Source organism: Oncorhynchus masou, unplaced genomic scaffold, assembly GCF_036934945.1.
Source record: "Oncorhynchus masou masou isolate Uvic2021 unplaced genomic scaffold, UVic_Omas_1.1 unplaced_scaffold_1503, whole genome shotgun sequence".
In the NCBI taxonomy this organism is placed as follows: Eukaryota; Metazoa; Chordata; class Actinopteri; order Salmoniformes; family Salmonidae; genus Oncorhynchus; species Oncorhynchus masou.
The window spans coordinates 59,499-84,566 of NW_027005043.1; the positions used below are offsets into that span (position 1 = coordinate 59,499).

Sequence of the window (25,068 nt, forward strand, 5' to 3'; positions counted from 1 at the left end):
TGAAGTCTTTGAGAGACTATGTCAACCACACTGCCACACTGCCCTAACCCTCCCCTCTGACAAGAGGAATTACCCATCTCCAGATTTGCTGTACCATCCCAAATACAGCTGACACATTCATTACACCATAACTACAATCTCAACTGACCATACATGGTCACCCCACCTCCCCCCTGTGCCCATACTGGGTACTGGACTTCCTGACCCTCCCCCCAGGTGGTAGGGTAGGTAACCCAACACTCTCCTCCCGCTGATCCATCACATGGGGCCCATCTGGACAAGCGTATTACCCCCAAACTACTCTCCCAGAATGCTGTTCATCGACACAACAGCCCCAAAACTACTCTCCCCTCCCCCCATACATGGCATTACCAACACCACTGACCCTACAGGGAGGGTAGGGCCCCCCCTCTGACCATACATGGTATAACCTCACACTCAACATCAACAAAACTAAGGAGATGATTGTGGACCAGGAAACAGCCATACATGTATTACCCCAACTGACCATCGATGGAACCCCAAAACTACTGGACATGGTATTACCCCAAAACTACTCTCCCCCTCCCCATACATGGTCACAGACAAACTGACTCTCCCACTCACACACCATACATGGTAACCCCAAAACTACTCTCCCCCTCCCCCCATACATGGTATTACCCCAAAACTACTCTCCCCCGTGACCATACATGCCCCAAAACTTCTCTGCCCCTCCCCCCATACATGGTATTACCCCAAAACTACTCTCCCCCCTGAACATACATGGTATTACCCCAAAACTCTCTCCCCCTCCCCCCATACATGGTATCCCAAAACACTCTCCCCCCACCATACATGGCCCAAAACTACTCTCCCCCTCTGACCATACATGGATTACCCCAAAACTACTCTCCCCCTCTGACCATCCATGTTACACCCCAAAACCATGACCATCAAGGACATTACCCACCTACTCTCCCCCTCTGCCATCCCCAAAACTCACCATCATGGTATTACCACAGTGTTCTCAGTTGGACGAGTTTCAGTATAGTGACTCAGTTAGTGACTCAGTTTGACACAGTTATAATGACTCAACAACTGAGTTACAGTATAGTGACTTAGTTACAGTGACTCAGTTACAGTATAGTGACCAGTTAGTGACTCAGTTGCAGTATAGTGACTCAGTTAGTGACTCAGAGTTAAACTCAGCCACCACTTTTATTGTGACATTAAATGACTCAGACAGTGACTCAACTCCAGTTACACTTAAATAATTTGGAATTGATTGTGTCAAATGATGTAAATATATCAGTTTAGCCACTTTAAACAATGCAGGTCAGTTGGACTCATTTAGAGTGGACTCACCCACATTATCTTCTCATCAGTTGGACAGTTTGGAGGTCAGTTGGACTCATCGGTTGGATCCGTTTAGGACAGTGGACTCCTTATGTCAGTTGGACTCAGTCAGTTGCAAACTTTAACATGGACTCAGTCAGTACTCAGTTTAGGTCACAGACTCACTCAGTTGGACTCAGTTTAGGTCAGTTGGACTCACTCAGTTGGACTCAGTTTACAGGACTCATCGTTGGACTCGTTTAGACAGTTGGACTAAGTCAGTTGGACTCAGTCAGTTGGACTCAGTTTAGGTCTCTTCATCAGTTTAGGTCAGTTGGACTGTTTAGAGTTGGACTCATTTACAGTTGTATCTTGCCTCATGCTGCTCAAAGGTCAGCACTCATTTATATCTGTACATATTCTTTTATCCACACTGTGTATCAGACAGTTGGACTCAGTTTAGGTCATTGTTCAGTTGATATAATAACTGTATGACCGCCTGGCACAAGCATGGACTCAGTTTAACATCTCTAACCAGTGTTGATAAATACAATTTGATTTGATTTGATTTGCTATTTATCCAAAGCTGACCATACATGGTATTATACATTTCTCAAAACTACCTTAGCTCCCCCATCTGACCATACATTGTATTACCCATAAATCTACCTCCTGCCCTCTGCATCTACATTATTCCAGTCTAACATCTCCCCCAGAGAGACCCAGAGGAGCAGACCGGGTATTACAAAACTACAGATCTCCCACCAAGTTGACCGGGATTCTACTAGCCCTCTCAACCACTGGCTCAAGCTCCCCCCTGACCAAACATCCAACCCCAAAAGGCCCATACATGGTCTTAGTGTTGAAAGCTCCATGCTCCCCCAGCTGACCATACATGGTATTACCCGTTGGACTACTTTCCCCTGACCATACATTTGGTCATTACTCAGTTGTAGTCAGTTGGACTCAGTTGTAGTTGGTGACTCAGGTGGTATTACCCCAGTTGTACAGTCTCAGTTGTAGTTGTTGGACCAGTACATGGTATTAACTCAAAACTCAGTCTTGTTGGACTCTCAGTTGACCATACATGTGTATTACTCAGTCACTCAGTCTTGTTGGACTCAGTTTAGGTCAGTTGACTCATACATTGGTATCGGACTCAGTTTAGGTCAAAACTAGTTTAGGTCAGTTGGACTCCCCTTGACCATACATGGTATTGGACTCAAAACTACTCTCCCCCTCTGACCATTGGTATTACCCCAACTCACAGTTGGACTCCCCCTTGACATTGGACTCATGTCATTACTCAAACAGTTGGACTTACCCTTGGACTCAAACAGTTGGACTCAGTCAGTTGGACTCATACATGGTATTATATAATAACTATGTCCTCCTCTGACCATACATGATATAATAACATAAACTATTTCCTCCTCTGACTTACATGATGTGTGTATACATTTCTCAAAGTGACCTTACTCTCCCCATGTGACCATACATTGTATTACCCCAAAACTACTCCTGCCCTCTGACCATACATGGTATCACCCAGAAAGACTCACTCTCCCCCCACTGACCATACATGGTATTACCCTCTCAAAACTACTCCCCCCGCTGACCATACATCCAAGGTCCCCAAAACAGTTCCCCCTGACTGCATGTATCAACCCACAGTATTTCAGTGTTGACTCCATGCTTGCCAGCTGAGTGACCACTGTTGGACTCCGTTGACTCAGTTACAGTATAGTGACTTAGTTACATTTGACTCAGTTACTCAGTGACTCAGTTATCAGTGACTTATGGACTCAGTCCAGTTGGACTCAGTTGTAGTCAGTTGGACTCAGTAGTTGGACTCAGTTTAGTCAGTTTAGTTGGACTCAGTTTAGTTAGTTGGACTCAGTCTTGTTGGACTCAGTTTAGGTCAGTTGGACTCAGTTTGTTGACTCAGTTTAGGTCAGTTGGACTCAGTCAGTTGGACTCAGTCTTGTTGGACTCAGTTTAGGTCAGTTGGACTCAGTTTAGGTCAGTTGGACTCAGACAGTTGGACTCAGTTTAGGTCAGTTGGACTCAGTCAGTTGGACTCAGACAGTTGGACTCAGTCAGTTGGACTCAGTCAGTTGGACTCAGACAGTTGGACTCAGTGGGACTCAGTCAGTTGGACTCAGTCAGTTGATATAATAACAGTTGGACTCAGTTTAGGTCAGTTGACTATAATAACATAATGTATGACTCAAGACAGTTGGACAGTTTAGTCAGTTGGACTCAAAAGTTGGACTCAGTCAGTTGGACTCAGTCAGTTGATATAATAACAATGTATGACTCAGTTTAGGTCAGTTGGACTCAGTTTAGGTCAGTTGATATAATAACATAATGTATGCTATTTATCCCCGACTTACAGTGATGTGTGTATACATTTCTCATACAGTGACCTTAGCATCGAACCCATGTTTTATTCATATTTTATTGAATATTAAAACATACAATCTACCCCTGCCGCTCAGCATCTACATTACATCCAGTCTAACAATCTCCCATCCAGAGAGACCCAAAGCCCGGGTCTCCCCCGCCCACATTGACAGATCTCCCACCAAGTTGAATCATGGATTCTATTACGACCTCTCAACCACTGGCCCAAGCTCCCACCCGCCCGGCCACCAAACCATCCAAGGTCCCCCCACAGTTCCCCCTGAGAGCTGCCCCTCAACCCACAGTCTTTAGTGTTGAAAGCTCCATGCTCTGCCAGCTGAGCCATACAGGACCACTGTTGGACTCCGTTGGACTCAGTTTGAGTCCGTTGTAGTTAGCTGGACTCAGGTGGAGTCATTTGGACTCAGTTGTAGTTAGTTGGACTCAGTTGTAGTCAGTTGTAGTTAGTTGGACTCAGTTGTAGTTAGTTGGACTCAGTTGTAGTCAGTTGGACTCAGTTGTAGTTAGTTGGACTCAGTTGTAGTCAGTTGTTGTAGTCAGTTGTACTCAGTTGTTGTAGTCAGTTGGACTCAGTTGTAGTCAGTTGTAGTCGGTTGGACTCAGTTGAAGTCAGTTGGACTCAGTTGTGGTTAGTTGGACTCAGTTGAAGTCAGCTGAAGTCATTTGGACTTGGTCAGTTGGATTCATTTGTAGTCAGTAGGACTCAGTCAGTAAGACTTGGTTGTAGTCAGTTGGACTTGGTTGTAGTCAGTAGGACTCAGTCAGTAAGACTTGGTTGTAGTCAGTAGGACTCAGTCAGTAAGACTTGGTTGTAGTCAGTAGGACTCAGTCAGTAAGACTTGGTTGTAGTCAGTAGGACTCAGTCAGTAAGACTTGGTTGTAGTCAGTAGGACTCAGTTGTAGTCAGTAGGGTTCATTTGTAGTCAGTAGACTCAGTCAGTAAGACTTGGTTGTAGTCAGTAGGACTCAGTCAGTAAGACTTGGTTGTAGTCAGTTGGATTCATTTGTAGTCAGTAGGACTCAGTTGTAGTCAGTAGGACTCAGTCAGTAAGACTTGGTTGTAGTCAGTAAGACTCAGTCAGTAAGACTTGGTTGTAGTCAGTTGGATTAATTTGTAGTCAGCAGGACTCAGTTGACGTCAGTAGGACTCATTTGTAGTCAGTAGGACTCAGTCAGTAAGACTTGGTTGTAGTCAGTTGGATTAATTTGTAGTCAGCAGGACTCAGTTGTAGTCAGTAGGACTCAGTTGTTGTCAGTTGGACTCATTTGTAGTCAGTAGGACTCAGTTAAGACTTGGTTGTAGTCAGTTGGATTCATTTGTAGTCAGTAGGACTCAGTTTAGTCAGTAGGACTCATTTGTAGTCAGTACTCAGTCAGTAAGACTTGGTTGTAGTCAGTTGGATTCATTTGTAGTCAGTAGGACTCAGTCAGTAAGACTTGGTTGTAGTCAGTAAGACTCAGTCAGTAAGACTTGGTTGTAGTCAGTTGGATTAATTTGTAGTCTTCAGGACTCAGTTGTCGTCAGTAGGACTCATTTGTAGTCAGTAGGACTCAGTCAGTAAGACTTGGTTGTAGTCAGTTGGATTAATTTGTAGTCAGCAGGACTCAGTTGTCGTCAGTAGGACTCATTTGTAGTCGGTAGGACTCAGTCAGTAAGACTTGGTTGTAGTCAGTTGGACTCATTTGTAGTCAGTAGGACTCAGTCAGTAAGACTTGGTTGTAGTCAGTTGGATTCATTTGTAGTCAGTAGGACTCAGTTGTAGTCAGTAGGACTCAGTTGTAGTCAGTAGGACTCAGTCAGTAAGACTTGGTTGTAGTCAGTTGGATTCATTTGTAGTCAGTAGGACTCAGTCAGTAAGACCTGGTTGTAGTCAGTAGGACTCAGTTGTAGTCAGTGGACTCAGGCAGTAAGACTTGGTTGTAGTCAGTAGGACTCAGTCAGTAAGACTTGGTTGTAGTCAGTTGGACTCATTTGTCCAGTAGGACTCAGTTGTAGTCAGTAGGACTCATTTGTAGTCAGTAGGACTCAGTCAGTAAGACTTGGTTGCAGTCAGTAGGACTCAGTTGTAGTCAGTAGGACTCAGTTGTAGTCAGTAGGGCTCATTTGTAGTCAGTAGGACTCAGTTGTAGTCAGTAGGGCTCATTTGTAGTCAGTAGGACTCAGTCAGTAAGACTCGGTTGTAGTCAGTAGGACTCAGTTGTAGTCAGTAGGACTCAGTTGTAGTCAGTAGGACTCAGTCAGTAAGACTTGGTTGTAGTCAGTTGGATTCATTTGTTGTCAGTAGGACTCAGTTGTAGTCAGTAGAACTCAGTTGTAGTCAGTAGGACTCAGTTGTAGTCAGTAGGACTCAGTTGTAGTCAGTAGGACTCAGTTGTACTCAGTAGGACTCATTTGTAGTCAGTAGGACTCAGTTGTAGTCAGTAGGACTCAGTCAGTAAGAGTTGGTTGTAGTTGGACTCAGTCAGTAAGACTTGGTTGTAGTCAGTTGGATTCATTTGTAGTCAGTAGGACTCAGTTGTAGTCAGTAGGACTCAGTTGTTGTCAGTAGGACTCATTTGTTCAGTAGGACTCAGTCAGTAAGACTTGGTTGTAGTCAGTTGGATTCATTTGTAGTCAGTAGGACTCAGTCAGTAAGACCTGGTTGTAGTCAGTAGGACTCAGTTGTAGTTGGACTCAGGCAGTAAGACTTGGTTGTAGTCAGTAGGACTCAGTCAGTAAGACTTGGTTGTAGTCAGTTGTATTCATTTGTAGTCAGTAGGACTCAGTTGTAGTCAGTAGGACTCATTTGTAGTCAGTAGGACTCAGTCAGTAAGACTTGGTTGCAGTCAGTAGGACTCAGTTGTAGTCACTCAGTTGTAGTCAGTAGGACTCAGTTGTAGTCAGTAGGACTCAGTCAGTAAGACTTGGTTGTAGTCAGTTGGATTCATTTGTAGTCAGTAGGACTCAGTCAGTAAGACCTGGTTGTAGTCAGTAGGACTCAGTTGTAGTCAGTAGGACTCAGGCAGTAAGACTTGGTTGTAGTCAGTAGGACTCAGTCAGTAAGACTTGTTGTAGTCAGTTGTATTCATTTGTAGTCAGTAGGACTCAGTTGTAGTCAGTAGGGCTCATTTGTAGTCAGTAGGACTCAGTTGTAGTCAGTAGGGCTCATTTGTAGTCAGTAGGACTCAGTCAGTAAGACTTGGTTGTAGTCAGTAGGACTCAGTCAGTAAGACTTGGTTGTAGTCAGTTGTATTCATTTGTAGTCAGTAGGACTCATTTGTAGTCAGTAGGACTCAGTCAGTAAGACTTGGTTGCAGTCAGTAGGACTCAGTTGTAGTCAGTAGGACTCAGTTGTAGTCAGTAGGGCTATTTGTCAGTAGGACTCAGTTGTAGTCAGTAGGGCTCATTTGTAGTCAGTAGGACTCAGTCAGTAAGACTCGGTTGTAGTCAGTAGGACTCAGTTGTAGTCAGTAGGACTCAGTTGTAGTCAGTAGGACTCAGTCAGTAAGACTTGGTTGTAGTCAGTTGGATTCATTTGTTGTCAGTAGGACTCAGTTGTAGTCAGTAGGACTCAGTTGTAGTCAGTAGGACTCAGTTGTAGTCAGTAGGACTCATTTGTAGTCAGTAGGACTCAGTCAGTAAGAGTTGGTTGTAGTCAGTAGGACTCAGTCAGTAAGACTTGGTTGTAGTCAGTTGGATTCATTTGTAGTCAGTAGGACTCAGTTGTAGTCAGTAGGACTCAGTTGTTGTCAGTAGGACTCATTTGTAGTCAGTAGGACTCAGTCAGTAAGACTTGGTTGTAGTCAGTTGGATTCATTTGTAGTCAGTAGGACTCAGTCAGTAAGACCTGGTTGTAGTCAGTAGGACTCAGTTGTAGTCAGTAGGACTCAGGCAGTTGACAGATCTCTCAGTCAGTTGAAGTCAGTTGTATTCATTTGTAGTCAGTAGGACTCAGTTGTAGTCAGTAATTGTAGTCAGTAGGACTCATTTGTCAGTAAACTCAGTTGGTCCAAGCTCCCAGTCAGTAGTCAGTTGGTTGTAGTCAGTAGGACTCAGTCAAACTTGGTTGTAGTCAGTTGGATTCCCCCAGTTGTAGTCAGTAGGACTCAGTTGTTGTCAGTAGGACTCAGAGCTGTAGTCAACTCCCACAGTGACTTTAGTCAGTTGAAAGCTAGGACCATGTCTGCCAGTCTGTAGGACCATTGTAGTCAGTAGGACTCACTGTTGGACTCAGTTGGACTCAGTCAGTAAGACTTGAGTCAGTTGTATTCATTTGTAGTCAGTAGGACTCAGTTGTGGAGTCATTTGGACTCAGTTGTAGTTAGTTAGGACTCAGTTGTAGTCAGTTGTAGTTAGTTGGACTCAGTTGTAGTTAGTTGGACTCAGTTGTAGTCAGTTGGACTCAGTTGTAGTTGTAGTTGGACTCAGTTGTAGTCAGTTGTTGTAGTCAGTTGTACTCAGTTGTTGTAGTCAGTTGGACTCAGTTGTAGTCAGTTGTAGTCGGTTGGACTCAGTTGAAGTCAGTTGGACTCAGTTGTGGTTAGTTGGACTCAGTTGAAGTCAGCTGAAGTCATTTGGACTTGGTCAGTTGGATTCATTTGTAGTCAGTAGGACTCAGTCAGTAAGACTTGGTTGTAGTCAGTTGGACTTGGTTGTAGTCAGTAGGACTCAGTCAGTAAGACTTGGTTGTAGTCAGTAGGACTCAGTCAGTAAGACTTGGTTGTAGTCAGTAGGACTCAGTCAGTAAGACTTGGTTGTAGTCAGTAGGACTCAGTCAGTAAGACTTGGTTGTAGTCAGTAGGACTCAGTTGTAGTCAGTAGGGTTCATTTGTAGTCAGTAGGACTCAGTCAGTAAGACTTGGTTGTAGTCAGTAGGACTCAGTCAGTAAGACTTGGTTGTAGTCAGTTGGATTCATTTGTAGTCAGTAGGACTCAGTTGTAGTCAGTAGGACTCAGTCAGTAAGACTTGGTTGTAGTCAGTAAGACTCAGTCAGTAAGACTTGGTTGTAGTCAGTTGGATTAATTTGTAGTCAGCAGGACTCAGTTGACGTCAGTAGGACTCATTTGTAGTCAGTAGGACTCAGTCAGTAAGACTTGGTTGTAGTCAGTTGGATTAATTTGTAGTCAGCAGGACTCAGTTGTAGTCAGTAGGACTCAGTTGTTGTCAGTTGGACTCATTTGTAGTCAGTAGGACTCAGTCAGTAAGACTTGGTTGTAGTCAGTTGGATTCATTTGTAGTCAGTAGGACTCAGTTGTAGTCAGTAGGACTCATTTGTAGTCAGTAGGACTCAGTCAGTAAGACTTGGTTGTAGTCAGTTGGATTCATTTGTAGTCAGTAGGACTCAGTCAGTAAGACTTGGTTGTAGTCAGTAAGACTCAGTCAGTAAGACTTGGTTGTAGTCAGTTGGATTAATTTGTAGTCTTCAGGACTCAGTTGTCGTCAGTAGGACTCATTTGTAGTCAGTAGGACTCAGTCAGTAAGACTTGGTTGTAGTCAGTTGGATTAATTTGTAGTCAGCAGGACTCAGTTGTCGTCAGTAGGACTCATTTGTAGTCGGTAGGACTCAGTCAGTAAGACTTGGTTGTAGTCAGTTGGACTCATTTGTAGTCAGTAGGACTCAGTCAGTAAGACTTGGTTGTAGTCAGTTGGATTCATTTGTAGTCAGTAGGACTCAGTTGTAGTCAGTAGGACTCAGTTGTAGTCAGTAGGACTCAGTCAGTAAGACTTGGTTGTAGTCAGTTGGATTCATTTGTAGTCAGTAGGACTCAGTCAGTAAGACCTGGTTGTAGTCAGTAGGACTCAGTTGTAGTCAGTAGGACTCAGGCAGTAAGACTTGGTTGTAGTCAGTAGGACTCAGTCAGTAAGACTTGGTTGTAGTCAGTTGGACTCATTTGTCGTCAGTAGGACTCAGTTGTAGTCAGTAGGACTCATTTGTAGTCAGTAGGACTCAGTCAGTAAGACTTGGTTGCAGTCAGTAGGACTCAGTTGTAGTCAGTAGGACTCAGTTGTAGTCAGTAGGGCTCATTTGTAGTCAGTAGGACTCAGTTGTAGTCAGTAGGGCTCATTTGTAGTCAGTAGGACTCAGTCAGTAAGACTCGGTTGTAGTCAGTAGGACTCAGTTGTAGTCAGTAGGACTCAGTTGTAGTCAGTAGGACACAGTCAGTAAGACTTGGTTGTAGTCAGTTGGATTCATTTGTTGTCAGTAGGACTCAGTTGTAGTCAGTAGAACTCAGTTGTAGTCAGTAGGACTCAGTTGTAGTCAGTAGGACTCAGTTGTAGTCAGTAGGACTCAGTTGTAGTCAGTAGGACTCATTTGTAGTCAGTAGGACTCAGTTGTAGTCAGTAGGACTCAGTCAGTAAGAGTTGGTTGTAGTCAGTAGGACTCAGTAAGTAAGACTTGGTTGTAGTCAGTTGGATTCATTTGTAGTCAGTAGGACTCAGTTGTAGTCAGTAGGACTCAGTTGTTGTCAGTAGGACTCATTTGTAGTCAGTAGGACTCAGTCAGTAAGACTTGGTTGTAGTCAGTTGGATTCATTTGTAGTCAGTAGGACTCAGTCAGTAAGACCTGGTTGTAGTCAGTAGGACTCAGTTGTAGTCAGTAGGACTCAGGCAGTAAGACTTGGTTGTAGTCAGTAGGACTCAGTCAGTAAGACTTGGTTGTAGTCAGTTGTATTCATTTGTAGTCAGTAGGACTCAGTTGTAGTCAGTAGGACTCATTTGTAGTCAGTAGGACTCAGTCAGTAAGACTTGGTTGCAGTCAGTAGGACTCAGTTGTAGTCAGTAGGACTCAGTTGTAGTCAGTAGGACTCAGTTGTAGTCAGTAGGACTCAGTCAGTAAGACTTGGTTGTAGTCAGTTGGATTCATTTGTAGTCAGTAGGACTCAGTCAGTAAGACCTGGTTGTAGTCAGTAGGACTCAGTTGTAGTCAGTAGGACTCAGGCAGTAAGACTTGGTTGTAGTCAGTAGGACTCAGTCAGTAAGACTTGGTTGTAGTCAGTTGTATTCATTTGTAGTCAGTAGGACTCAGTTGTAGTCAGTAGGGCTCATTTGTAGTCAGTAGGACTCAGTTGTAGTCAGTAGGGCTCATTTGTAGTCAGTAGGACTCAGTCAGTAAGACTTGGTTGTAGTCAGTAGGACTCATTCAGTAAGACTTGGTTGTAGTCAGTTGTATTCATTTGTAGTCAGTAGGACTCATTTGTAGTCAGTAGGACTCAGTCAGTAAGACTTGGTTGCAGTCAGTAGGACTCAGTTGTAGTCAGTAGGACTCAGTTGTAGTCAGTAGGGCTCATTTGTAGTCAGTAGGACTCAGTTGTAGTCAGTAGGGCTCATTTGTAGTCAGTAGGACTCAGTCAGTAAGACTCGGTTGTAGTCAGTAGGACTCAGTTGTAGTCAGTAGGACTCAGTTGTAGTCAGTAGGACTCAGTCAGTAAGACTTGGTTGTAGTCAGTTGGATTCATTTGTTGTCAGTAGGACTCAGTTGTAGTCAGTAGGACTCAGTTGTAGTCAGTAGGACTCAGTTGTAGTCAGTAGGACTCAGTTGTAGTCAGTAGGACTCATTTGTAGTCAGTAGGACTCAGTTGTAGTCAGTAGGACTCAGTCAGTAAGAGTTGGTTGTAGTCAGTAGGACTCAGTCAGTAAGACTTGGTTGTAGTCAGTTGGATTCATTTGTAGTCAGTAGGACTCAGTTGTAGTCAGTAGGACTCAGTTGTTGTCAGTAGGACTCATTTGTAGTCAGTAGGACTCAGTCAGTAAGACTTGGTTGTAGTCAGTTGGATTCATTTGTAGTCAGTAGGACTCAGTCAGTAAGACCTGGTTGTAGTCAGTAGGACTCAGTTGTAGTCAGTAGGACTCAGGCAGTAAGACTTGGTTGTAGTCAGTAGGACTCAGTCAGTAAGACTTGGTTGTAGTCAGTTGTATTCATTTGTAGTCAGTAGGACTCAGTTGTAGTCAGTAGGACTCATTTGTAGTCAGTAGGACTCAGTCAGTAAGACTTGGTTGCAGTCAGTAGGACTCAGTTGTAGTCAGTAGGACTCAGTTGTAGTCAGTAGGACTCAGTTGTAGTCAGTAGGACTCAGTCAGTAAGACTTGGTTGTAGTCAGTTGGATTCATTTGTTGTCAGTAGGACTCAGTTGTAGTCAGTAGAACTCAGTTGTAGTCAGTAGGACTCAGTTGTAGTCAGTAGGACTCATTTGTAGTCAGTAGGACTCAGTTGTAGTCAGTAGGACTCAGTCAGTAAGAGTTGGTTGTAGTCAGTTGGATTCATTTGTAGTCAGTAGGACTCAGTTGTAGTCAGTAGGGCTCAGTCAGTAAGAGTTGGTTGTAGTCAGTTGGATTCATTTGTAGTCAGTAGGACTCAGTTGTAGTCAGTAAGACTCAGTCAGTAGGACTCAGTTATAGTCAGTAGGACTCAGTTGTAGTCAGTAGGACTCAGTCAGTAGGACTCAGTTATAGTCAGTAGGACTCAGTTGTAGTCAGTAAGACTCAGTCAGTAGGACTCAGTTATAGTCAGTAGGACTCAGTCAGTAGGACTCAGTTGTCGTCAGTCAGCTGTAGGTTGTTTTAGTAATGTTCCACTGTTGATCCTCTTGTACTTCCTCATATTGTGTCGTGTCATGCGGCTTGAGCCATGATGTTTATTGGACAGGATAGAGATACAGAAATAGGAAGTAGATCAGAGTGTGACCGCTCCAGCACCCCAGGGCTGTTCTGTTTTTTAAAGGACTGGGCCATTTAACCACTTTCATTTATTCTGTGTACTGACTTGAGTTAGTGGATACTTCCTCAAGTGAAACCATTGTTTATCTTCATGGTATGGACATTATCAGTATGGTGATGTTATTTAATTATTTTTTTTAAGTGGTTGCCGTGGAGACTGAGAGAGAAAGAAAGGCAGCTTCTTCGATCCTGGTTGTCATGGAGACGCTGTAAATAACAGACACTCAGGAGAGAACACACACACACATATCTATCCTCCACGGGGAGTTGACCCCATCTAGACAGGTGGAAGGCATTATGTCATCCTGTAGTGTGTATGTGTGTGCGTGCACGTGTGTGTTTTCAGAGCTGCTCTGTTCTAGATAATTAACCATACAAACAACTCTGTATCCCACCACAAGCTGTTAAACATGCTAACCCCTTACAGTACTCTGTTCACTGTAAGTAACCTGTAGCAACAACAGGGTGATCAAATGAAGATCCTACACCTGTAACCTGTAGTAACAACAGGGTGATCAAATGAAGATCCTACATCTGTAACCTATAGCATCAACAGGGTGATCAAATTAAAATCCTACATCTGTAACCTGTAGCAACAACAGGGTGATCAAATGAAGATCCTACATCTGTAACCTGTAGCAACAACAGGGAGATCAAATGAAGATCCTACACCTGTAACCTATAGCAACAGCAGGGAGATCAAATGAAGATCCTACATCTGTAACCTGTAGCAACAACAGGGTGATCAAATGAAGATCCTACATCTGTAGCAACAACAGGGAGATCAAATGAAGATCCTACATCTGTAACCTATAGCAACAACAGGGAGATCAAATGAATATCCTACATCTGTAGCAACAACAGGGTGATTAAATGAAGATCCTACATCTGTAACCTATAGCAACAACAGGGAGATCAAATGAAGATCCTACATCTGTAGCAACAACAGGGTGATTAAATGAAGATCCTACATCTGTAACCTATAGCAACAACAGGGTGATCAAATGAAGATCCTACATCTGTAACCTATAGCAACAACAGGGTGATCAAATGAAGATCCTACATCTGTAACCTATAGCAACAACAGGGGGATGAAATGAAGATCCTACATCTGTAACCTATAGCAACAACAGGGTGATGAAATGAAGATCCTACATCTGTAACCTATAGCAACAACAGGGTGATGAAATGAAGATCCTACATCTGTAACCTGTAGCAACAACAGGGAGATCAAATGAAGATCCTACATCTGTAGCAACAACAGGGAGATCAAATGAATATCCTACATCTGTAGCAACAACAGGGAGATCAAATGAAGATCCTACATCTGTAACCTATAGCAACAACAAGGAGATCAAACGAAGATCCTACATCTGTAACCTATAGCAACAACAGGGAGATCAAACGAAGATCCTACATCTGTAACCTGTAGCAACAACAGGGAGATCAAACGAAGATCCTACACCTGTAACCTATAGCAACAACAGGGAGATCAAATGAAGATCCTACACCTGTAGCAACAACAGGGAGATCAAATGAAGATCCTACATCTGTAACCTATAGCAACAACAGGGAGATCAAACGAAGATCCTACATCTGTAACCTGTAGCAACAACAGGGAGATCAAACGAAGATCCTACACCTGTAACCTGTAGCAACAACAGGGAGATCAAATGAAGATCCTACACCTGTATCCTGTAGCAACAACAGGGTGATGAAATGAAGATCCTACACCTGTATCCTGTAGCAACAACAGGGTGATGAAATGAAGATCCTACACCTGTATCCTGTAGCAACAACAGGGTGATGAAATGAAGATCCTACACCTGTATCCTGTAGCAACAACAGGGTGATGAAATGAAGATCCTACACCTGTATCCTGTAGCAACAATGCTTTTCTCCTCCGACTATACAACATCTGATTCAAAGGGGGTGTGGCAGATATCAAAACTCTTCCTGGTAGGATACACTTGTGCTTCCTCGCCAAAAGGAGGCTGTTGAGGAGGGGAGACAGACTGTCTTCTGTTTGCCTACTAACCAACTTACACAATCCTCAACCACTTAGCGGTTTCCGGGTCATGGAGGAGAGAGGACAGAGGGCGGAGGAGAGAGGGCGGAGGAGAGAGGAGAGAGGGCGGAGGAGAGAGGAGAGAGGGCGGAGGAGATGGGACAGAGGAGAGAGGGCGGAGGAGAGAGGGCGGAGGAGAGGGGACAGAGGAGAGAGGGCGGAGGAGAGAGGGCGGAGGAGAGGGGACAGAGGAGAGAGGAGAGAGGGCGGAGGACAGAGGACGAAGGAGAGAGGAGAGAGGAGAGAGGGTGGAGGACAGACTTTTGCCCAAATGAGAAAAGGTCAGAGAGAAAAGAGAGAGAGCGAGAGAGAAAGACAGAGAGAGTGTGAGAGAGAAAGACAGAGAGAGTGTGAGAGAGAGAGAGAGAGAGAAAGAGAGAGTGTGAGAGAGCGAGAGAGAAAGACAGAGAGTGTGAGAGAGAGAGAGAGAGAGAAAGACAGAGAGAGTGTGAGAGAGAGAGATGCAGGGTCTCTGATTGTGTTGATACCCTGTGTTCCCATGCAGGTTTGATGGCGGATAAGGAGGAGAAGCCTGTGGGAGAGGAGGAGGACGAGACAGACCTGAACTACACTCCACCAGCCCAGAAGAGCCTGCAGGAGATACAGGAACTAGACAAGGATGATGAGAGTCTCAGGAAATACAAACAGACTCTACTAGGAGCTGGACCAGTGGTGGCAGGTCAGTGTGTTACTGTGTTACTGTGGTCAGTGTGTTACTCTGTTACTGTGTTACTGTGTTACTGTGTTACTGTGGTCAGTGTGTTACTGTGTTACTGTGGTCAGTGTGTTACTGTGGTCAGGGTGTTACTGTGTTACTGTGGTCAGTGTGTTACTGTGGTCAGGGTGTTACTGTGGTCAGTGTGTTAATGTGGTCACTGTGTTACTGTGTTACTGTGGTCAGTGTGTTACTGTGGTCAGGGTGTTACTGTGGTCAGTGTGTTACTGTGGTCAGGGTGTTACTGTGTTACTGTGGTCAGTGTGTTACTGTGGTCAGGGTGTTACTGTGGTCAGTGTGTTAATGTGGTCACTGTGTTACTGTGTTACTGTGGTCAGTGTGTTACTGTGGTCAGGGTGTTACTGTGGTCAGTGTGTTACTGTGGTCAGTGTGTTACTGTGGTCAGGGTGTTACTGTGTTACTGTGGTCAGTGTGTTACTGTGGTCAGGGTGTTACTGTGTTACTGTGGTCAGTGTGTTACTGTGGTCAGGGTGTTACTGTGGTCAGTGTGTTACTATGATCAGTGTTACTGTGTTACTGTGGTCAGTGTGTTACTGTGGTCAGTGTGTTACTGTGGTCAGTGTGTTACTGTGGTCAGTGTGTTACTGTGGTCAGTGTGTTACTGTGTTACTGTGGTCAGTGTGTTACTGTGATCAGTGTGTTACTGTGGTCAGTGTGTTACTGTGTTACTGTGGTCAGTGTGTTACTGTGGTCACTGTGTTACTGTGGTCAGTGTGTTACTGTGGTCAGTGTGTTAATGTGGTCACTGTGTTACTGTGTTACTGTGGTCAGTGTGTTACTGTGGTCAGTGTGTTACTGTGGTCAGTGTGTTACTGTGGTCAGGGTGTTACTGTGGTCAGTGTGTTACTGTGGTCAGGGTGTTACTGTGTTACTGTGGTCAGTGTGTTACTGTGGTCAGTGTGTTACTGTGTTACTGTGTTAATGTGTTACTGTGGTCAGTGTGTTACTGTGTTACTGTGGTCAGTGTGTTACTGTGTTACTGTGTTAATGTGTTACTGTGGTCAGTGTGTTACTGTGGTCAGTGTGTTACTGTGTTACTGTGGTCAGTGTGTTACTGTGTTACTGTGGTCAGTGTGTTACTGTGTTACTGTGTTAATGTGTTACTGTGGTCAGTGTGTTACTGTGGTCAGTGTGTTACTGTGGTCAGTGTGTTACTGTGGTCAGGGTGTTAGTGTGTTACTGTGGTCAGTGTGTTACTGTGTTACTGTGTTAATGTGTTACTGTGGTCAGTGTGTTACTGTGTTACTGTGGTCAGTGTGTTACTGTGTTAATGTGTTACTATGGTCAGTGTGTTACTGTGGTCAGTGTGTTACTGTGTTACTGTGGTCAGTGTGTTACTGTGGTCAGTGTGTTACTGTGTTACTGTGTTAATGTGTTACTGTGGTCAAGTGTGTTACTGTGGTCAGTGTGTTACTGTGTTACTGTGGTCAGTGTGTTACTGTGGTCAGTGTGTTAATGTGGTCACTGTGTTACTGTGTTACTGTGGTCAGTGTGTTACTGTGGTCAGGGTGTTACTGTGGTCAGTGTGTTACTGTGGTCAGTGTGTTACTGTGGTCAGGGTGTTACTGTGTTACTGTGGTCAGTGTGTTACTGTGGTCAGGGTGTTACTGTGTTACTGTGGTCAGTGTGTTACTGTGGTCAGGGTGTTACTGTGTTACTGTGGTCAGTGTGTTACTATGATCAGTGTTACTGTGTTACTGTGGTCAGTGTGTTACTGTGGTCAGTGTGTTACTGTGGTCAGTGTGTTACTGTGGTCAGTGTGTTACTGTGGTCAGTGTGTTACTGTGTTACTGTGGTCAGTGTGTTACTGTGATCAGTGTGTTACTGTGGTCAGTGTGTTACTGTGTTACTGTGGTCAGTGTGTTACTGTGGTCACTGTGTTACTGTGGTCAGTGTGTTACTGTGGTCAGTGTGTTAATGTGGTCACTGTGTTACTGTGTTACTGTGGTCAGTGTGTTACTGTGGTCAGTGTGTTACTGTGGTCAGTGTGTTACTGTGGTCAGGGTGTTACTGTGGTCAGTGTGTTACTGTGGTCAGGGTGTTACTGTGTTACTGTGGTCAGTGTGTTACTGTGGTCAGTGTGTTACTGTGTTACTGTGTTAATGTGTTACTGTGGTCAGTGTGTTACTGTGTTACTGTGGTCAGTGTGTTACTGTGTTACTGTGTTAATGTGTTACTGTGGTCAGTGTGTTACTGTGGTCAGTGTGTTACTGTGTTACTGTGGTCAGTGTGTTACTGTGTTACTGTGGTCAGTGTGTTACTGTGTTACTGTGTTAATGTGTTACTGTGGTCAGTGTGTTACTGTGGTCAGTGTGTTACTGTGTTACTGTGGTCAGTGTGTTACTGTGGTCAGGGTGTTAGTGTGTTACTGTGGTCAGTGTGTTACTGTGTTACTGTGTTAATGTGTTACTGTGGTCAGTGTGTTACTGTGTTACTGTGGTCAGTGTGTTACTGTGTTAATGTGTTACTATGGTCAGTGTGTTACTGTGGTCAGTGTGTTACTGTGTTACTGTGGTCAGTGTGTTACTGTGGTCAGTGTGTTACTGTGTTACTGTGTTAATGTGTTACTGTGGTCAAGTGTGTTACTGTGGTCAGTGTGTTACTGTGTTACTGTGGTCAGTGTGTTACTGTGGTCAGTGTGTTACTGTGTTACTGTGTTAATGTGTTACTGTGGTCAAGTGTGTTACTGTGGTCAGTGTGTTACTCTGTTACTGTGGTCAGTGTGTTACTGTGGTCAGTGTGTTACTGTGGTCAGGGTGTTACTGTGGTCAGGGTGTTACTGTGTTACTGTGTTACTGTGGTCAGTGTGTTACTGTGTTACTGTGTTAATGTGGTCAGTGTGTTACTCTGTTACTGTGGTCAGTGTGTTACTGTGGTCAGTGTGTTACTGTGTTACTGTGTTACTGTGTTACTGTGGTCAGTGTGTTACTATGTTACTGTGGTCAGTGTGTTACTGTGTTACTGTGTTACTGTGGTCAGTGTGTTACTCTGTTACTGTGGTCAGTGTGTTACTATGTTACTGTGTTACTGTGTTACTGTGGTCAGTGTGTTACTCTGTTACTGTGGTCAGTGTGTTACTGTGGTCAGTGTGTTACTGTGGTCAGGGTGTTACTGTGTTACTGTGGTCAGTGTGTTACTGTGTTACTGTGTTACTGTGGTCAGTGTGTTACTGTGTTACTGTGTTACTGTGGTCAGTGTGTTACTGTGTTACTGTGGTCAGTGTGTTACTCTGTTACTGTGGTCAGTGTGTTACTGTGTTAATGTGTTACTGTGGTCAGTGTGTTACTGTGGTCAGTGGGTTACTGTGTTACTGTGGTCAGTGTGTTACTCTGTTACTGTGGTCAGTGTGTTACTGTGTTACTGTGGTCAGTCTGTTACTGTGTTACTGTGTTACTGTGGTCAGTGTGTTACTCTGTTACTGTGGTCAGTGTGTTACTGTGTTACTGTGTTACTGTGTTACTGTGGTCAGTGTGTTACTCTGTTACTGTGGTCAGTGTGTTACTGTGTTACTGTGTTACTGTGTTACTGTGGTCAGTGTGTTACTCTGTTACTGTGGTCAGTGTGTTACTGTGTTACTTTGTTACTGTGTTACTGTGGTCAGTGTGTTACTGTGGTCAGTGTGTTACTGTGGTCAGTGGGTTACTGTGGTCAGTGTGTTACTGTGTTACTGTGTTACTGTGGTCAGTGTGTTACTGTGTTACTGTGGTCAGTGTGTTACTCTGTTACTGTGGTCAGTGTGTTACTCTGTTACTGTGGTCAGTGTGTTACTGTGTTAATGTGTTACTGTGGTCAGTGTGTTACTGTGGTCAGTGGGTTACTGTGGTCAGTGTGTTACTGTGTTACTGTGTTACTGTGGTCACTGTGTTACTGTGTTACTGTGGTCAGTGTGTTACTGTGTTACTGTGGTCAGTGTGTTACTGTGTTACTGTGTTACTGTGGTCAGTGTGTTACTGTGTTACTGTGTTACTGTGTTACTGTGGTCAGTGTGTTACTGTGTTACTGTGGTCAGTGTGTTACTGTGTTACTGTGTTACTGTGGTCAGTGTGTTACTGTGTTACTGTGGTCCGGGTGTTACTGTGTTACTGTGGTCAGTGTGTGTTACTGTGGTCAGTGTGTTACTGTGTTACTGTGGTCAGTGTCTTACTGTGGTCAGTGTGTGTTACTGTGTCTTACTGTGTTACTGTGTCTTACTGTGTTACTGTGTCTTAATGCGTTACTGTGTCCTACTGTGGCCAGTGTGTGTTACTGTGTTACTGTGGTTAGTGTGTGTTACTGTGTTACTGTGGTCAGTGTGTTACTGTGGTCTGTGTGTTACTGTGGTCTGTGTGTTACTGTGTTACTGTGGTCAGTGTGTTACTGTGTTACTGTGGTCAGTGTGTTACTGTGGTCAGTGTGTTACTGTGGTCAGTGTGTTACTGTGTTACTGTGGTCAGTGTGTTACTGTGTTACTGTGTTACTGTGGTCAGTGTGTGTTACTGTGTTACTGTGGTCAATGTGTTACTGTGGTCAGTGTGTTACTGTGTTACTGTGGTCTGTGTGTTACTGTGTTACTGTGGTCTGTGTGTTACTGTGGTCAGTGTGTTACTGTGTTACTGTGGTCAGTGTGTTACTGTGTTACTGTGGTCAGTGTGTTACTGTGTTACTGTGTTACTGTGGTCAGTGTGTTACTGTGGTCAGTGTGTTACTGTGTTACTGTGGTCAGTGTGTTACTGTGGTCAGTGTGTTACTGTGGTCAGGGTGTTACTGTGTTACTGTGGTCAGTGTGTTACTGTGGTCAGTGTGTTACTGTGTTACTGTGGTCAGTGTGTTACTGTGGTCAGTGTGTTACTGTGTTACTGTGGTCAGTGTGTTACTGTGGTCAGTGTGTTACTGTGTTACTGTGTTACTGTGGTCAGTGTGTTACTGTGTTACTGTGGTCAGTGTGTTACTGTGGTCAGTGTGTTACTGTGGTCAGTGTGTTACTGTGTTACTGTGGTCAGTGTGTTACTGTGTTACTGTGGTCAGTGTGTGTTACTGTGTTACTGTGGTCAGTGTGTTACTGTGGTCAGTGTGTTACTGTGGTCAGTGTGTTACTGTGTTACTGTGGTCAGTGTGTTACTGTGGTCAGTGTGTTACTGTGGTCAGTGTGTTACTGTGGTCAGTGTGTTACTGTGTTACTGTGGTCAGGGTGTTACTGTGGTCAGTGTGTTACTGTGTTACTGTGGTCAGGGTGTTACTGTGGTCAGTGGGTGTTACTGTGTCTTACTGTGTTACTGTGTCTTACAGTGTTACTGTGTCTTAATGCGTTACTGTGTCCGACTGTGGCCAGTGTGTGTTACTGTGGTTAGTGTGTCTTACTGTGTTACTGTGTTACTGTTCTAATGTGTTACTGTGGTTGGTGTGTGTTACTGTGGTCAGTGTGTTACTGTGGTCAGTGTGTTACTGTGGTCAGGGTGTTACTGTGTTACTGTGGTCAGTGTGTTACTGTGTCTTACTGTGTTACTGTGTTACTGTGGTCAGTGTGTTACTATGATCAGTCTTACTGTGTTACTGTGTCTTAATGCGTTACTGTGTCCGACTGTGGCCAGTGTGTGTTACTGTGTTACTGTGTTAGTGTGTTACTGTGGCCAGTGTGTCTTACTGTGTTACTGTGTTACTGTGGTTAGTGTGTCCTACTGTGTTACTGTGGTCAGTGTGTGTTACTGTGTTACTCTGTTAGTGTGTTACTGTGGCCAGTGTGTGTTACTGTGTTACTGTGTCTTACTGTGTTACTGTGACCAGTGTTTATTACTGTGTTACTGTGGCCAGTGTGTGTTACTGTGTCTTACTGTGTTACTGTGTCTTACTGTGTTACTGTGTCTTACTGTGTTACTGTGTTACTGTGGCCAGTGTGTATTACTGTGTTAATGTGGCCAGTGTGTGTTACTGTGTCTTACTGTGTTACTGTGGCCAGTGTGTGTTACTGTGGCCAGTGTGTCTTACTGTGTTACTGTGTCTTACTGTGTTACTGTGGCCAGTGTGTGTTACTGTGTTACTGTGGCCAGTGTGTCTTACTGTGTTACTGTGTCTTACTGTGTTACTGTGGCCAGTGTGTGTTACTGTGTTACTGTGGACAGTGTGTCTTACTGTGTTACTTTGTTACTGTGTCTTACTGTGGTCAGTGTCTTACTGTGGTCAGTGTGTGTTACTGTGTCTTACTGTGTTACTGTGTCTTACTGTGTTACTGTGTCTTAATGCGTTACTTTGTCCTACTGTGGCCAGTGTGTGTTACTGTGTTACTGTGGTTAGTGTGTGTTACTGTGTTACTGTGGTCAGTGTGTTACTGTGGTCAGTGTGTTACTGTGGTCTGTGTGTTACTGTGTTACTGTGGTCAGTGTGTTACTGTGTTACTGTGTTACTGTGTTACTGTGGTCAGTGTGTTACTGTGTTACTGTGGTCAGTGTGTTACTGTGGTCAGTGTGTTACTGTGGTCAGTGTGTTACTGTGTTACTGTGGTCAGTGTGTTACTGTGTTACTGTGTTACTGTGGTCAGTGTGTGTTACTGTGTTGCTGTGGTCAGTGTGTTACTGTGGTCAGTGTGTTACTGTGTTACTGTGGTCTGTGTGTTACTGTGTTACTGTGGTCTGTGTGTTACTGTGGCCAGTCTGTTACTGTGTTACTGTGGTCAGTGTGTTACTGTGTTACTGTGGTCAGTGTGTTACTGTGTTACTGTGTTACTGTGGTCAGTGTGTTACTGTGGTCAGTGTGTTAATGTGTTACTGTGGTCAGTGTGTTACTGTGGTCAGTGTGTTACTGTGTTACTGTGGTCAGTGTGTTACTGTGTTACTGTGGTCAGTGTGTTACTGTGGTCAGTGTGTTACTGTGTTACTGTGGTCAGGGTGTTACTGTGGTCAGTGTGTTACTGTGTTACTGTGGTCAGGGTGTTACTGTGGTCAGTGTGTTACTGTGGTCTGTGTGTTACTGTGTTACTGTGGTCAGGGTGTTACTGTGGTCAGTGTGTTACTGTGGTCTGTGTGTTACTGTGTTACTGTGGTCAGGGTGTTACTGTGGTCAGTGTGTTACTGTGTTACTGTGGTCAGGGTGTTACTGTGGTCAGTGTGTTACTGTGTTACTGTGTTACTGTGGTCAGTGTGTTACTGTGGTCAGTGTGTGTTACTGTGTCTTACTGTGTTACTGTGTCTTACAGTGTTACTGTGTCTTAATGCGTTACTGTGTCCGACTGTGGCCAGTGTGTGTTACTGTGTTACTGTGGTTAGTGTGTCTTACTGTGTTACTGTGTTACTGTGCTAATGTGTTACTGTGGTTGGTGTGTGTTACTGTGGTCAGTGTGTTACTGTGGTCAGTGTGTTACTGTGGTCAGTGTGTTACTGTGGTCAGGGTGTTACTGTGGTCAGGGTGTGTTACTGTGTTACTGTGGTCAGTGTGTTACTGTGTCTTACTGTGTTACTGTGTTACTGTGGTCAGTGTGTTACTGTGGTCAGGGTGTTACTGTGTTACTGTGGTCAGTGTGTTACTATGATCAGTGTTACTGTGTTACTGTGTCTTAATGCGTTACTGTGTCCGACTGTGGCCAGTGTGTGTTACTGTGTTACTGTGTTAGTGTGTTACTGTGGCCAGTGTGTCTTACTGTGTTACTGTGTTACTGTGGTTAGTGTGTCCTACTGTGTTACTGTGGTCAGTGTTTGTTACTGTGTTACTCTGTTAGTGTGTTACTGTGGCCAGTGTGTGTTACTGTGTTACTGTGTCTTACTGTGTTACTGTGACCAGTGTTTAGTACTGTGTTACTGTGGTCAGTGTGTTACTGTGTTACTGTGGTCAGTGTGTTACTGTGGTCAGTGTGTGTTACTGTGTCTTACAGTGTTACTGTGTCTTACAGTGTTACTGTGTCTTACAGTGTTACTGTGTCTTAATGCGTTACTGTGTCCGACTGTGGCCAGTGTGTGTTACTGTGTTACTGTGGTTAGTGTGTCTTACTGTGTTACTGTGTTACTGTGCTAATGTGTTACTGTGGTTGGTGTGTGTTACTGTGGTCAGTGTGTTACTGTGGTCAGTGTGTTACTGTGGTCAGGGTGTTACTGTGTTACTGTGGTCAGTGTGTTACTGTGTCTTACTGTGTTACTGTGTTACTGTGGTCAGTGTGTTACTGTGGTCAGTGTGTTACTGTGGTCAGGGTGTTACTGTGTTACTGTGGTCAGTGTGTTACTGTGGTCAGTGTGTTACTATGTCTTAATGCGTTACTGTGTCCGACTGTGGCCAGTGTATGTTACTGTGTTACTGTGTTAGTGTGTTACTGTGGCCAGTGTGTCTTACTGTGTTACTGTGTTACTGTGGTTAGTGTGTCCTACTGTGTTACTGTGGTCAGTGTGTGTTACTGTGTTACTCTGTTAGTGTGTTACTGTGGCCAGTGTGTGTTACTGTGTTACTGTGTCTTACTGTGTTACTGTGGTCAGTGTTTATTACTGTGTTACTGTGGCCAGTGTGTGTTACTGTGTTACTGTGTCTTACTGTGTTACTGTGTCTTACTGTGTTACTGTGTCTTACTGTGTTACTGTGTTACTGTGGCCAGTGTTTATTACTGTGTTAATGTGGCCAGTGTGTGTTACTGTGTCTTACTGTGTTACTGTGTCTTACTGTGTTACTGTGGCCAGTGTGTGTTACTGTGTTACTGTGGCCAGTGTGTCTTACTGTGTTACTGTGTTACTGTGTCTTACTGTGGTCAGTGTCTTACTGTGGTCAGTGTGTGTTACTGTGTCTTACTGTGTTACTGTGTCTTACTGTGTTACTGTGTCTTAATGCGTTACTGTGTCCGACTGTGGCCAGTGTGTGTTACTGTGTTAGTGTGTTACTGTGGTTAGTGTGTCTTACTGTGTTACTGTGTTACTGTGTCTTACTGTGTTACTGTGTTACTGTGGCCAGTGTGTCTTACTGTGTTACTGTGTTACTGTGTCTACTGTGTTACCGTGTTACTGTGGCCAGTGTTTATTACTGTGTTACTGTGGCCAGTGTGTGTTACTGTGTCTTACTGTGGTCAGTGTGTCTTACTGTGTTACTGTGTCTTACTGTGTTACTGTGTTACTGTGGCCAGTGTTTATTACTGTGTTAATGTGGCCAGTGTGTGTTACTGTGTCTTACTGTGTTACTGTGTCTTACTGTGTTACTGTGGCCAGTGTGTGTTACTGTGTTACTGTGGCCAGTGTGTCTTACTGTGTTACTGTGTTACTCTGTCTTACTGTGGTCAGTGTCTTACTGTGGTCAGTGTGTGTTACTGTGTCTTACTGTGTTACTGTGTTACTGTGTCTTACTGTGTTACTGTGTCTTAATGCGTTACTGTGTCCGACTGTGGCCAGTGTGTGTTACTGTGTTAGTGTGTTACTGTGGTTAGTGTGTCTTACTGTGTTACTGTGTTACTGTGTCTTACTGTGTTACTGTGTTACTGTGGCCAGTGTGTCTTACTGTGTTACTGTGTTACTGTGTCTACTGTGTTACCGTGTTACTGTGGCCAGTGTTTATTACTGTGTTACTGTGGCCAGTGTGTGTTACTGTGTCTTACTGTGGTCAGTGTGTCTTACTGTGTTACTGTGTCTTATTGTGTTACTGTGGTCAGTGTGTGTTACTGTGTTACTGTGGCCAGTGTGTCTTACTGTGTTACTGTGTTACTGTGTCTTATTGTGTTACTGTGGTCAGTGTGTGTTACTGTGTTACTGTGGCCAGTGTGTCTTACTGTGTCTTACTGTGTTACTGTGGCCAGTGTGTGTTACTGTGTCTTACTGTGTTACTGTGTCTTACTGTGTTACTGTGGCCAGTGTGTCTTACTGTGTTACTGTGTCTTACTGTGTTACTGTGGC

The 25,068-nt window shown here is 44.2% G+C and overlaps 1 protein-coding gene across 1 annotated transcript in view; it reads left to right on the forward strand.

The window, feature by feature from the left end:
- The window catches only part of LOC135531049 (rho GDP-dissociation inhibitor 2-like), a 53,037-nt gene that overhangs the window by 3,780 nt on the left and 24,189 nt on the right, over positions 1 to 25,068 (forward strand). The window contains exon 2 of the mRNA XM_064959185.1: positions 15,014 to 15,187. Within this exon, the coding sequence (XP_064815257.1) occupies positions 15,014 to 15,187 (174 nt within the window). The remainder of the gene's footprint in view (positions 1 to 15,013; positions 15,188 to 25,068) is intronic.